The sequence below is a fragment of the Pygoscelis adeliae genome, unplaced genomic scaffold (genome assembly GCF_000699105.1).
Source record: "Pygoscelis adeliae isolate BGI_AS28 unplaced genomic scaffold, ASM69910v1 Scaffold238, whole genome shotgun sequence".
NCBI lineage: Eukaryota > Metazoa > Chordata > Aves > Sphenisciformes > Spheniscidae > Pygoscelis > Pygoscelis adeliae.
The window spans coordinates 1,685,758-1,701,694 of NW_008825285.1; the positions used below are offsets into that span (position 1 = coordinate 1,685,758).

The 15,937-nt window shown below is 36.8% G+C and overlaps 1 protein-coding gene across 1 annotated transcript in view; it reads right to left on the reverse strand.

Moving 5' to 3' along the window:
- Positions 1-15,937, reverse strand: part of UBE3C (ubiquitin protein ligase E3C) — an 83,003-nt gene that overhangs the window by 4,095 nt on the left and 62,971 nt on the right. Inside the window, exons 19-22 of the mRNA XM_009329889.1 lie at positions 15,523-15,735; positions 6,923-7,111; positions 6,759-6,825; positions 5,757-5,887 (exon numbers count right to left, since the gene is read on the reverse strand). Of these exons, the coding sequence (XP_009328164.1) occupies positions 5,757-5,887; positions 6,759-6,825; positions 6,923-7,111; positions 15,523-15,735 (600 nt within the window). The remainder of the gene's footprint in view (positions 1-5,756; positions 5,888-6,758; positions 6,826-6,922; positions 7,112-15,522; positions 15,736-15,937) is intronic.

Here is a 15,937-nt window from a genome sequence, read left to right on the forward strand (position 1 = left end):
TGTGAACCTCATGAGGTTTAACAAGGCCAAGTGCAAGGTCCTGTACCTGGGTCGGGGCAACCCCCGGTATCAGTACAGGCTGGGGGATGAAGGGATTGAGAGCAGCCCTGCCAAGAAGGACTTGAGGGGACTGGTGGATGAAAAGCTGGACATGAGCCAGCAATGTGCGCTCGCAGCCCAGAAGGCCAATCGTATCCTGGGCTGCATCAAAAGCAGCGTGGCCAGCAGGTCGAGGGAGGTGATTCTGCCCCTCTACTCTGCCCTGGTGAGACCCCACCTGGAGTACTGCGTCCAGCTCTGGAGCCCTCAGCATAGTTGGACCTGTTGGAGCAGGTCCAGAGGAGGGCCACAAAAATGATCAGGGGGATGGAACACCTCTCCTGTGAAGAAAGGCTGAGAGAGTTGGGGTTGTTCAGCCTGGAGAAGAGAAGGCTTCGGGGAGACCTTATTGCAGCCTATCAGTACTTAAAGGGGGCTTATAAAAAAGATGGCAGCAGACTTTTTGGCAGGGCCTGTTGCGACAGGACAAGGGGGAATGGCTTTAAACTAAAGGGGGGTAGATTTAGACTAGATCTAAGGAGGAAATTTTTTATGTTGAGGGTGGTGAAACACTGGAAGAGGTTGCCCAGAGAGGTGGTGGATGCCCCATCCCTGGAAACATTCCAGGTCAGGTTGGACGGGGCTCTGAGCAACATGATCTGGTTGAAGATGTCCCTGCCCATGGCAGGGGGGTTGGGCTAGATGACCTTTAGAAGTCCCTTCCAACCCAAACTATTCTATGATTCTGTAAATGGAAAAGGATGTTCTGTTGTGTTTGAATGACATATAATATTTGTCATTGTATAATGAGATGGCTTCTTCTGAGAATTATACTTTGGTTTTTTCTTTCCAGGAAGGGAAGACATTGTTTCTGTATACACAAAAATCCCAACAAAGACAATTTTGCTCTAGCTAATGAAGTGATGTGCTATGCCAGTTACAACATTCTTCTGTTTGAGTTTAAAACTATTCCAATTTTACGCACAAATTCTACACAAGCATTTACTTGCCATGTTAAAGTGATGCTCTTAGGAGAAAGAATGAATGAGTGACCAGATCTAAGAACAAATTTGATAAAGTTACAGTACTACATCAATTTCTTTCTGTGACAGCCAAAAAACCCAATCCCAAACAAACAAACAAACAATGATCAAACATATCCTTTCAGTGTTTTCCTTCTAGAGCTTTAGTTTGTTAGCATACCCCAGATACATAAAATAAATTCAAGTGGACGAGTATCAAGCCATCATTTTCCTTCTACTCACCACAATATACAATGATATTTTCTTTGTTAAAATCAACTGTCTGATACAATGCTAAAGGCATTTCTTGCCCTAAAGGGATTTGTCTAAACTAATCTTTCAGCAAGCCTATAATTTATGAATTTCAAGACAACAGTACTAATGACTTCAGTGGATCTGTTCATCTGTAAGATTAAGCAAGTACTTACACTACCATGGTCTAGAACTCTGAATCAAGAGGTACTTTATATTCTCCACACAAAGATCTAACTTTATTCTACTCGGTGTTTCTTCACAGAGTGATTATAAAGTCACTCAGCTGTTATTGGGATGATATTGATGTGCATAGTGAGTCTGTAATGGTATAAACTTGTCAAACCCTGATTATTCTTCTGATGTGGTAACTATTGATCTGAGGGGAACAGACTTTTAAGACATTTTGTATGTAATATTTAATTGTTTTAATAATATCTGATTTTTTTTTCTTCTGAGAAAAAGTATAGTGAAAAATGTATTTATTTGTTACCTCTAAAGCACTGCTTTTGCTGGCAAGAAAGTATGCATTTTATCAAATGCTTGCCTGAGGTAAAACAGTTCCGATTTTAGAAACTGGGAAAAAAAAAATCTCAGCTCCAAAAGCAAAAGGTCAATGAGATTCTAAGCTAAATTATTGCTCAAATGGAGGCCTTAAAAGTATTTCATAGCTAAAATGCTGCATTTTTAGTGTTCCTTTCAAAATGCTAATTGAATTCCCCTACTTTAGCTTTAAAAATGGAAAAATGAAGTTCTAAATTGAAATGTCATGCCGAGGGCACCATTTGTTGCATAATTAAATACTGTACAGCAGGAAACTGCAACAGTTTGGAAGTGAAAAGTATCATCAATTTATTATGTGACCTGATTGGAACTTAACAATTTTCAACCATGCTTTAATGATTTTTTTTTGGTCCGTAACAATCACATTTATTAAACTTATTAAACTTTAATTAGCTTTAGTAAATGTTATTATAAGTCTGAATCTGGCAGTGAGAGTTTAAAATTTTTAAATGATGCAAAGCTAGACTGTGCTATCTATAAGCTATGAATGTCAAGACATTTCCTTATCTTAAATTAACACGCACTAAGAAAACGTGAAGGTTCCACAATATAAAGCATACAGAAGATTTCAGAGTGAGAACCAGAAATTGTGTTCCTCTCAGAAAAACACAGTACACATTAAAACTGTAAACAAATTCTGAAGATAGCTTGTGTTAATGTCTACCATCAACATAAATATATTCAGACAGTTATTTGGCCGGTAATATTCAGCACTCCTGCAGCTTCGCACTCTTCGCCTTTAAAGCTCTAAACACCACGCTGTCATAGGCTACCAAGACATTACTGCTGATGACAATACCAGTTACCCACTTCCTTCTCTGGCAAACATTTCCTGGAAAACCCTTGGTTTGTTGGTAAATCCGTGTAACGAGATACTACTCCAAGCACCATGCAAGTAGTGACCTAACTCTCACTCAGTGCTGCCCAGCAAAGCAGCAGCAATGCCTTTTCACTCTGCTTTCTCTTGCCAGGACTGCTGCATGTGGCTGAGCTCGCAAGTCCGCTGTACAGTGAATTAATCTTTTAACTTTTTGCTATCATGCTGAAAATGTGATGACTATTTTACTTCCATTTTTCCTAGCCAAGTATGTTGAAGTCAGGTTGTGGCCTATCTCCCAAGTACACACACAAACTTCAGCTTTCCACATTTGGCTTCTTTCTAATGTGTCACTGTCAGCCTTAATATTTTTAGACTTTTGATTCACTTCCTCCATCTCTTCAAATGTCAAACTGGCTACCTCAAAGCTGGGTAACTACATCTGCATTTCCTGCTCTCCCCTTGTAATTAAAAATGATGACAACAAATGGAGACTTCTCTTTACTTTGTTTCCACATAATTGTTTCCCAATTCTTCCTTCATTACGTGACTGATGTGCACTGTTCTATCTTGGTCTCATCCCACAGTTTTCTAATTGTTCTTCCCACTGTCCTATAAAATCCTGTTTGTTGCTAGAGTACTGTACAGTGATACTCACACGGACTTAGACAGTTTAAGAGAAATGCTTGCAGGCTTTTAAATAATCAATCACACAAATCAATCAATGAACACCCTAGATAGGATTCATGTGATTAAACAGCCATCTCCGTTGTCTCCATATCCAAATCTAGTCACGCCGGACACCCTTTACTGTTAAAGGGGATCTAGTTAGTATGTTTTGTGGAGTCTAAGACAAGATTCATTTCATCCTGAAGTAGACACATGGAACAGCCAGACAAATTACCAACTGAAAGTGCCAATTCCTCTCCTAGGTGCCTATAAAAGGAGTGTAGCTGAGCTATAGACTATAGATATCTAAGATGGAGGATACGTTGCCTATCCACATGCTAACAGCACCACACAGCACTTGCTACAGCAGCTTAAGGGATTATGCAGAGGGTGAGACTGCACAGAGAGTTACAGAACAATTGTACCAAAGGGAGGTTTAAACAATCACATGCTGCAATGGCAGTGCTGCATATCCGTGTCAGCTTAGGAAGAAATAGGAAAATAAACAAAAGGATTGAAGAGGGAAAAGAACATGAAGTTGCAGCATAAGGGGATAAACGGAAGTCAAGGGAAAAGGGCCACGCTTCCCTGCAGAACGTGGCACTAGAAACAACTCTTCACTTCAAAATCGCTCTGCAGCCTAAAAAAAAAAGCTGTTTAAGCTACTGGGAGTATTCTTTCATCACCTCTAGCAACCGAGCCACATACTACTGTATGACATCCCACATATGCTTTTATATATTTTAAATCATTCAAGTGGCAAAGGTCTCTGATGGAGACCACTGTGATTTCCGTATCAGAGTATCATTTTGTCTATTTTCCAGAGGAAAACTGTTTTTATGAAAAAAGTACATCATGAAAAGTTTGAAGAAGAAACACAGTGTTAAATACTACAAACATCTAACTTGTTTGTGTGGAAGATAAAGGTGGGGGGTTTTGTTTCATTTTTTACTTTTGATATCTTTATCACATGTCACCCCCAGGACATGTCACAAGAAAGGGCCCAATTCCTACAGCTGTGAAGAAATTCTTCTAGCGTTTGCTTTTAATTTTTTTTTTAATGATTAAAAAAAAAACAAACACAACCCAAACAACAACAAAAACCCAGAATGAACTTTCACAGTATGATTCAGGAAAAAATTGTGCAAAATCTCAAATATAGTTGCTACCTCCAGACTATTATGCACATCTGAATTCCTTGTTCCTATATAAAATATTAGTAGCTGTCCCTGAAGTATTTCTATAACGAGGAAATGTTCATTCACACCACTAGAAAAGAGAGTAAGTATAGAATTATTGTACAGAACAGCTAATAAACCTTCAGGACTTACACAATACCTCCATTCATTTCTTATAGGTTCATTTACCTATTTTACCTATAAATGTAGGAAATTAGTTACTATCCACTGCTAATTAAATATTGTATCACAGTACCTTATAATGTGAAAATTTACTAAGTATATGTACTCGAATTTTGTTTAGCAACAAGTCTTATTCTTATTTGTAAGCAACTGGAGGACGCAACACCTATATTTATGTTCCACATAAACCCACCTTCATATTAATTTTATTAAATAGTACAACAGTAAACATGCTGATGACCACTGCACTAAAGGTGATGGTGTTGCTATGAAGCAATTTATCATTTTATTTTCTTAAAGAAAAGCACTGAATGTTCCCACATTTTAGAGGAAATGAAGTCTATGGCTGGTTCTTAGCCAGAATTTTGCAGCCCAACTGAAACTCATGGGTAGAATATCCCCAGAATTTAATTTCAAAATGTCTTCAATTTGCCTCAGCCTCTCTTTAGTTTTATAAGCAACAGACAAAAGTTTTCTTCACACTTAAGCTTCAGTGTAAATAGCAATCTAAAGATAGCAGCAAAATATTTAGATACAAAGGGTAATGAGCTGCGACCCTGTTAAGTAGATAAATGGTAATTAGAAGGAAACAATACATCTCCTGCTTCCAACAGTTAATTTAACAGGTTCAAATTTAATAGCTGCTTTTATATCCTATATTTATATCCTAAATCCTCTTTTGCCTAATTTTGAAGACATTATTCTTAACCTGTTCCTTGAAACCAGTAGCAGTACTGCTTCTGTACAATAACATGAAATGGCAGCAAGGATCTTCCATGACAAAGAGCAAGTGCTCTAACCAATGTGCTTTTAGGCTTATCAAATTGTGCAGTTGAAATAGAAAACAACAGAACAATATTTCATTAAATATTTTAAAACTATACTCATTATACACACAAGTGCAAACACTGAAGCTGTTTCTGTAGTCACAGAGGGATATTCTCAAACTGTAAATTCCTACAGACAAGAAAAACTTGTATCATAATCTGTAGGATTTATAGAAATTTGCCAGGAAGTTGGGAAGACGCATACCTTAAACCCCAAAAGAGGCGGTCGAGAGCAGCTTGTTACAAACTTGAGTAGTTTGCGTTTCTCTTCATCAGTGAAGCTTTCTACAACTCTCCAGAATATTTTAATTACAGGATGGTCTGCTGTGTAGCCACCTATAATGAGATTTCAATGATTTATAGATAGAATAGCTTTATGTAAGAAAGGAACTCTTCAGAAAACCTAGCATCAGTTTTGAAAAGCTTGGGGAAAATATTGAAACCAGCAGGTTTAGATTGCTGACTTCCATTACCTATAGATCTCTTTGATCACTGCATTTTGAGTTTCTCATTCATTGCTCACCTATGGCTACTATCTCCCTCAGCTTTTTAACTGCAGTTTTCTTCACTGAATCCTATTTATTTTAAATTAATTTTATTTAGTTTAGCATTTACCTAGTACCTTTGGATTACTGCCTTTTACTGCAAGAGTTTGCAAAATCTGCAAGACTCAGGATGTTACTTAATGAATCAACTTACCTAGAGGTAAGCTAGAATGTGAACTGATGACATAGTAGCATTTTTTTTTATTACATTCACGATAACTGAAGAAAGATACCTTGCATTTCTCACAAGGAAAAATATGAGCTCTCTCTTCAGGCTGTCTGAGAAATGGTAAGTATCTGAATGAGTTGGTAGAAACAACCATCCCAAAGTCATTTGCAGACTTATTTTCAGGGCAACCAGACACAACTATTGACTAACATCCATTTAGAAAAGGAATTCCATGTCTTGTAATTATCTGGCTATAAACTTGTATTTAAATGTGTGAATAAAATAAACTGCATACCTGTATTTCCCAGCATTTATAAAATTAGGTTGTAATTTTACCCAACCTTCTGAAATTCACGCCTGTCTAGAGAGTTTGACCAAAGTTAACAACAAGAATAACCTTACAACTTTTTTTAAAAAGCTGTGATAGAAAGCAAATTTATTTATTCCTGAATCAGTCATAACACATTTTTTAATTTAAGTAAAACATACTTACCTGAATAGTTTGTGAAAGATTTAAGATCATCCAAACTAATAGGTACTTGGGCACCAGAAATCAAAACCTAATAGTGAAGAAAATTAGACAATTACATTACAGGCAAAAATTAACATTTATTTGCAGTTTAAAGCAATTGTTTTCTGCAGTTTTAAGAGAAGTACCTGTATTTCCTGTTGATCAAACATTCGAAGCCATTCAAGATTCACAACATTGGCCAGTCCCTGACGGAAAGCAAGGCAATGCTGTCGAATTTGTTTGTTTAACCTGTAGTCTGCCACCAGGTGAATGTACGCAATTCGGTTAGCGCTGGTAACAGGAATGTCTTTTCCACCTGGCTTCAGCTCAACCACCTATAAACGTAACAGTTTTCATCATCTTGGTAAACTTTAGTTCTGTGTGCTGTAACTGTAAAATTGAACTGCAAAACATTCTAGTAAGTGATGTATATATTTGAAGTTTACTAGAATATACTGAAGAATATTCACCTCAAAATAAAAGATTACGACAAGTTATAAAGGTAGGGTTTTTTCTGTTCACTCATAAGAGCACATTATATGGCATCCAGTTTTTAGACCTAGACCTCCAGCTGCTAACGCAGCTGACCACATGGCCCTGTGGTTTATTACCAGAAAGTGGATTCGGCAAAGTCAGAGCTCTCTTATAGGAGACAGTGTGTAATACTAAATTCACCACTGCAAGTCAGACAGAAACTGAGGCGAAAATCTTCCCCTTGGCAGGCTCATCCCTAGCTTCACTGATGCTAGTAAGTGCCCTGGAAGAGAAAGTAACCTATATAAGCACAGATCTCACACACAGCACTCTCCTTCCAGTTGGATTAGGAAAACTGTGCTTGACCAGCTAGGCCCTTCTCTAACTGGTGATCATGAATTCTGCAGGACCACATTATGGAAAAAGCAATGTCCGCTGAGTCAAAATTAAGATTCTGATACAAGCCTGATTTACAGAATGATAAGCATCCACAATTCCTACTGCTGAAAATCGAAGTTATACATGTTCAGTACTTTCAAAAAAATTAAAAAAAAAAAATCAAGCCTAAACTTGTTTGTCTACTGAGAAGCTTTTATCCTTCAAGTACACCAAGACACCTCAGCATGGAAGAATTTTTAATTAAAAAAAAAAACCAACCCACAAAACAAAGATACTGTAATTGCATTAAGCTATAAACCAGGATCAACAGTAGTTATTAAAACACTACTGACCTTTACACATTCTACTCTTTACTACGAGATGGTAATTTTGCTGAGCAGTAGCCAAATCTGAAGGGATTCTTTCAGTACTTGTGATTATTTCAGATTATTTCAATGATAAAAAAATTGAAAAGCTGAGATACAGCCACCTTCTGAAGCCTTCAGAAAAAAGTTTGGTTTTTCTACACTGAAGTCAGCAATTTTTGATTATTTTTGTTCTAAATAAATCTGTATTTCAGTCTGTGGTAATGATCACATCTTCAGAGCACAGAGAATTAAACACGCAAATAGCTTCTTTTGTAACATGCTACCTAATAACGTGAGCTGTTCCAGTACTAAGCAAAATGCAAAGTGGTAAGATTAAAAATTCGCAGTGCTTTTGAGCATTCAGATTTTTACTTGATTCACAGGTTTTTAAGGCCAAGAGAAAACATTAAGATCTGTGAATCTGACCTCCCAGATAACACAAGCCAGAGGATTCTGTCTAGAGATTCCTGTATTTAACTCAATAAATCCACAGATGAGTTAGAGCACATTTTTTAGAGAGACAGGCAATTCTGGTGTAAAGACTCTATGTGATGGAGTATTTACCACTTTCCTTGATAAGCTAGGACAACCTGAATTATAACAATAGGTGTTAAAAATCTGTCTTACTTCCCACTTTAATCCTTCAACTGCAAGCTTCTTGCTTTTGTTACGCCTACAGTAAAAAAACCTCATCAATACTCCACCATGTCTGTGTGCAGGTTGTACTGACTATGCTTAAATCCTACTCCCTGAAGAATGAAGTAAAATGAAGGTGTCACAGTTTAGCTGATGCTGATTCATACCCTGCACACATTAGCTTGCTCCCTTCCAAGTAAGTCCCCTTCAACAAGAACCACGGGCACAAGAGGCAGGATAGCTTTCTCTGGGGTCCACCCTTTGCGGAGCCTGGCATGCGATGCAGCCGGCCAGTCTAGGGGGTACAGGCCAGTACCCGATGCCACTGATTGGCCTGAGGGTGAGGATGTTTTTACTGGTAAAGTCCACAAGGAGTATTAATAGAAGTATGGGACATGTTCCACACCGCGATGGAAACATCTGATGAGAAAGGGCCCCTGCGCTGCTAAGCTTTCTCCTCTGCTACTGCAGGCAGCAATGCGGTCTAGAAATGTACTGTGTTTCATCCCACTATAGTAGTTTTACTGTTGTCACTGAAAAGTTAGTCAATAATTGGATTTATCTAATGATTAGAAACATTCTAATTTCCACTTCGAGTCCAATGGGTAAAGTTTGTTAATACTCGCTGTTCTTATTTCAGTATTGTCCCATAGCTTAACCAGCTCTTTCCTTCTGCCTCAATTATATCCATGATGCATTACTTACGGGCAGCAACTTCATTAATCTTCCCAGAGTCTTTTTCTATGAACTAAAGGAAGTCAGGTTCCTTTAATCTCCGCCTATAAAATACCCCTTTACAAGGCCTAACAAAATCAGAAAGCTTTCTCTTACTATTTAAATCCTTGTCCTCCATGGTGTTACAGGATCAGAGCTACCAATGGTATTCCAGATGAACAGATCATTGCCGAGACCTCAACACTACTAATACTTCGCTATCTGCCCACTGACAGATCTTCCCTGTTCATTTTGCAGAACTGCATTACCTGTTCTTTTGTCACTACTTCAAATACAACTGAAGTATGGATACGCTGAATTTGGCCATATTAAAGCATATTTGTATCAATTAACTCATCAAGCTTCTCTTAAGAATATAGACACCAATAAGAAACAAAACTAGTTATTATTCTATTTGTGTACAATAATTTGTGAGCTCTGTTTAAAAAAAAAAGCTTGAATTGAATTTCTTCCTAAAATAGCAAAAGGGAACCAGTGGCAGGGTGTTCTAGAACACTGCTGTGTTTTAGGATTCATCCCAGCACTAGGTGAAGTAAAATGTTTAACCTTCCCTGCAGGTCAGCAAATAACAGATCAGGACACAGATTAATTTACGCTTATGTTTGCATTATAATAGTATTGTCTTCACAGTGGTCTAAGGATGTCGGGAAAGCTGTATTCATTTTATAATAAAAGCTATTCTCTCTCCCTACAATGTTCCTCCTGCAAATCAGAGAAAAAAAAAGTTTTGTACTCTTTCTGACCACTATTTTTAGAAACTAGGAAAAAAATATTTTTAAAAAAATTCTATTTCTGTTTTTATTTTTATATTTTTATTTTAAGTAGCAAACCTTGGTTTCTGATCCAGCAACACTTCTGTAGCTCCCCTTCCTCCCCTCAACCCTGCAATGCCACAAGTAAGACTACAGCATTCAGTTAACCGAATTTCCTGGGGTTTTCCTGTGATCTAACTACCCATTTTCAGAGTTTGTCAATGTGAGATTAATTCTACCGCCATTTTGTCAAAGTACCATCACGGTCTGAAAGAAAAGAGCTAATGTAGCAGGAATAATAAATATTTTATGCCATAAAGGCTAAGAAGGATGTAAAACAGACGACAGAAAATGGTAACACTTGGCCTGGCAGAAAAATAATAGTAAATGTAGACGCAGTTCACTTTTTACTCATTCGTTGTTTTCATGGCGTTTTAAAGATGCTATTGTAGAATTCCCACTTAAATCTTTTAAGATGTAATAAATTGTGTTGTGGACTTTTTGAAAAGGAACTCTTCAACAATCATTCCTGACATTTAGAATTATCAACCTGCATTTTTATTTTTATCCATCCAATTTTGACCACTAGATGGTGCAAGGTAATAACACAGGTTACACAGGATGGGCAAGAATAGAAAACTACCCAAAATGTGCAGACTTGTGTTATCACCTTATTTTCTATTTTGTAGATCTAAGTTTAAACAAACAAAAAAAATCATTTTAAGTTGGTTCATGATCAAAATCACATATTTTAAAAGCAATCAAATCATATGTATTATTTACATAAGTATTCAGATCATTCAGACAATACCATAGAAAACTGAATTTGATTCCATACTCACAAAGTATGTCTTCAAAATGAAGGGGAAATATCAAAATGGGACATAAAAGTCCCACATTTTTAAAAATCTGCAAGGAAAGGTGCTTCGCATTCTTTTAGTAGTGTGGACAGAAGTATTCCATTAGGCCTCTGACTGACTTTGTTAAATACACTCAGAACTACAGTTGCATGCACTTAGGTTTCTTGGCTATAAATTCAATTATATGTTTCTGCAAGCACATACTAAAAAATGTGCTCAACTTACACTTATGTTCTTATTTAAGAAAACCACCAGTTTGTAAAAAAACAAAAAGTAAATCTATTTTATGTATGGTTGCAGTTCAAGTGAACGGTTCAGATGATAATTTTCAGTTATTATATCTACTATTTTGAACATTAGCATAATAATAAAATAAATACACACCAAAAATCAGGGAAACGGTGAATAACAATATTTGTCAAGCAGAATTCAGGGGATTTATCTTCTGGCTTATTGATAATCTGTCACACAAAATCACTTTGTAATGTGATTACAGGCAGACAACAGCAAGTCTCTGTTGGTAGACAAACTTGCTAGCTGCTGCTCACTCAGATCTGGCAGTGGCAATTGCTTCCCAAACTAATGGAGAAAAAGGGAATATTTAGAGAGTAAAGTGGTAAATATTTTAGGAAAGAATAAAGGACCTGTTATCTAGGCAATCTTTGTATGTGACATATGAAGACATAAGACATATATCCAGTGCAATTTCAAAAAGCACTCTTCTAGATAGTCAAGAACTCTTACAAACTTGTTTTTAATACAGATGAAAATATTTTATCTTTTCTCTTGGACTCTGATCACTTTTGTCCACATCACCCCTAAAGTTTTTCCCCATTCGGAAAATAAGTAGATAAAGGCTTGCTTTCTTTCCCTGTCATCTGCCCTCCAGATGTTCAGGCAGGAGTTCCAGGTAGCAGACTGCATTTGAATGCCTAAGAATGCATTTGCCATAAGTGTTATAAATCTGCCTGAGAAGGATCAGCCTCAACTTAAATGTTTTGCTTCTGAAAAACCTCCAAAATCATTCCTCTAAGCCACTGTATCCTAGTAAAGAAGCTGCCAAGACAGAAACCTTCAGAATTATTTTTAAGGCTTCAAAATTTTCTCTCGGGGAAATTTAAAGGCACAGAACACTCCTTTAGTGAGTCAACATGTTTTCAGTAACAACAATGGCATTCCCATCTGTTTAAAAAGCCAAAGGTGTCCCGACACCAACTTTTATACTATATGGATTTCATAGAAACTGCTGCCATATATATTATAGTGCTTTTCTGTGGATTTGTGCTTCTACACTTTAGTTATGGAGTCTTCTGATTATGGAGTCTTCTCATATTCAACTGTTCCGAACCATGCAATCTCAAGAATCAATGTTTGAGAAAACTCACTGGAGTACAGAATCTAACATTTTTGAAGGAAGAGTAATGCATATTTGAATCTTCCTCTCTTCCCTTGAGCAGCCGCAAAACTCGCCTTCCTCACTGAAAGAGAGGGGGGAGGCAGGTCTGAAAAGAGGAGGTATTTTCTTGAATTTGTTAACCTTACACTTACTATAAGCATTTTATAACCATTTTATCACCACCTAATCTACAAGAAAAAAGGAAAAATAAAATCAATATACACAGCTACCTGAAGGCACCTGTAACTATAGGCTGACATTCTTTTGAGACTTTTTTTATTGGCCACCATTTTATGCAGCAGATCCAACAGCTGAAGTCTAGGCTGGTATCACTGCATTAGATAGTTCTTTATCAAAAGCTAAAGCTATTTGGGGTTGGAAGATAAGGTTGATGGCATAGCTCCCCTAATTAGCAGGTCTAATGTGCAAATTATTAAGTACCTTTTTGAACTTCTGGTGAATGCACTTTGACAATAGTTTAATGGGATCTAAAAGCACATTACAGGATTGGAATCAATACGCTGATAATAGAATTTCTACCTTCTACTAGTGACAGAGGCAATAGAGCCCCTTTTGAATGTGTCTTTCATTGCAGATAATGCTTTTGTGCCACAATTGCTGGATGGACACTGTCATGAGGATAACTATTTACAATGATAGATTTATGATGCATTTATTGGGCACTAATTTATTAGACACTAAAGTGGTTGTTTAGCTGAAAACTAGAGATCATGTACATTCAACATAAGAAGTGCAAATTAAGCTCTTTTCCCAAAGTGAATTAGCCTTACCTTGACACAATTAATTAGTATGCAATGGCTACACGAGTCAAATACCAGACAAAATGTATTTATCCATATGAGGTTTATTAAGGTAATGAAATTAAGTATAAAAAATAACTTGTTGCATTACAACACAGAAGACAGTGACAAGAACCAATTAGTTCTGTTGAACTACACTAACACGCAGTCTCATTAAAAGATGGTTAATATTTCACAGGTGTAGTGTTCTCCCTCCAAATATAAACACAGCAATACAGCATCAGAATATTTAATTTAACTTACATTTCATTTAGTTACTCAGAAGCTATTATATTTACTCTTCCTTTTAAAATTATGCAAACAATCAAAAAATCCGAAGTCTTGATAATACTAGCCATAGCCCTTAGAGAATTTTAACGAACAAATTAGGCTTCTTGGCAAGAATACACTTTTTACAAGTTTTTGTTGCAGTAGATAGAGCTGGCAACATCTCTAACTGGATCTTCTTGTATGTTATTTCTGAGCTATTTCTCTTTTCTATGTCCTTCTACCTTACTTGTTGAGGTAGGTTCTAACGTGTCGCTAATTTTTGAGGACATACAGAGTAGATGTATAAAGTATGGAAACCACCAGCTCTCCAGAAAATATTAGCTACTTTTCATTGTTAATTAGCGACTAAACTACATTTGTATTAGCTGCGATCAACAAAACTATTACTTTAAGCGCATTTAAATGAATGGCTTTAGAATACAAATAACAGACTTCCCTCCCTCCCCCCCCCCGAAAATCCTAGGGTCTATTGGAAACCGCCATCTTGTGTGTTTTGCAGCCTAGTAACCAAATACGTGGATACTATAGAACTCAATTCAGTATCAGTCACTTAACAGCACATGCTACCACAGAGCAGGCGCTCTACTGTACAATACTGTACAACAGAGTAGGTGCTCTAAGAACATGCTTTCTGATACATCTGCATCACATGCCTTCATTTCAAGTTTTTGAGTGTTTTTCTAAAGACAGTGCAGATCAGAAGTTTTCATATAGAGAGTGTAACCCAGGGGAAAAAATGACATATGGCATATGTTTAATATGAAACATTACTTCTATCAGGCAATTGTTGACTCTCCCCCTTCAGTATGATTCAGAAACCCCAAATCTGGGGATACTATTTTAAAATTGTAATGCAATCCAGGCTTTAGGATCTTCCAAAATGACAGGAAATGGATGACAGAAGAGTAAAGATAAAGTCTGAGCCTGATGCTGTTAAAGCAGAAGTCTTAGACATCAAATTTGCTATGATACAAGCAGCAGTAGAGAACTCAACCTAACAATTTCCAGGACTAGCTGCTGCCATCACAGTGGTGCTGCTGCTTCTGTGAGACGTGCATAGTCCCAGGCTTCCCTGACCAACAGGCAAAACCAGAACTGCTTACCCCCTTTTATAGTTTCTGTTTCTTCCACAAGAAACAAGGCTAAATTCAGATGCTGCTGCATGTCGCAATGTTGTCAGGTCTACCTTTTTGATCCAATTATTAATTAAATACCATAATCAAGTACAAGTAGGCCATGAGTAGTACATAATTTTAAATCCTCAAAAACGAAAGAGGAAGCAAAAATGACAATAAACTTTAACTGTATTAGCAAATAAAGGCACACTTCTAAAGCTCTGGTGATACTGATTTTCTACTACAAGCACAAGTGATCTTTAGTACTCACAACAGAGCAAATCAAAGCCATAATCTAATTATATAGTACAGTCGCGTTAAAACTTCATATTTAAGGACCTAACTAACTGGCCCAATTTTTAGAAGCACTGAACACCCATTTCTCCCCCTCTGAGACCTGGTGTCTCAGCCCCTCAAAAAAAAAAAAAGGTATTAAAAAAAAATTAAGGTCTAATTTCAGTCCCTCTATTTTGACAATTACAGCTAAAGGAGACACCACTTACCTCAGAATAAAGGGTCATTATTATTTAAAACCATTCTGATTTCTAACTGATTCCAAAACCAGGCAGTACTTCTATAGTTTACATATCATCTAACTTTTACAATTATTTTAAGTGCAATCGAAGAAACAACATAAAATATTTTGTTCAAGAAATTATCTCAGGCAATAGAAATTTTCATGTATGACTGTTACGAAAAAATCACTGTAGTTTACTACTTAGAAGACCAGACCTTTATATCACCATCAAGAATTGGGGTTTTTTTAAGCACAAGATTAGTTATTGTCTACTCCAAATATTGAGCCAGAATCCCAACGATGCCTCACAACATACAGCACTTGTAAGTTCCTTCTTATCACTTTCAAATTAAAAAATGAATTAGTAGGGGTAGTAAGGATTCATCAGTCACACAAAAAAAAAAAAAGCAAAAGCCATTCTTACCTGCGCTTCCCCAAGGTCATTATTTACCACCGTGAAGTTTAGTCCAAGTTCTTCTACATCCCCTTCATAGCTCTTGAGAAAAAGCAAATTTTTGTACATTTCTGGATCTAACGAAGCTAAATGATGAATGTCAACATCAGCACTTGTCCCCAGTAATTTTGAGAGGAAAAAACTAGCAAATGGCAGCTCCACCAGCATATTTTCATAAAGAGCCTGAAAAACAAAGCAATTAAAAGCACATTAGATTTTATTGTTGTACATGCAGGAATTCTGAAAGCTATTGTCTATTTCTCAACTTTTTGGTAATTCCTCCTTAATTTGGTGCCTGAATAGGATCTTCTGATATGGCAATAGCCCAGATATTGCATAAGTTTAAAAATATTCAACCGAAGTTTGAGATTTGAATATCCTTGTG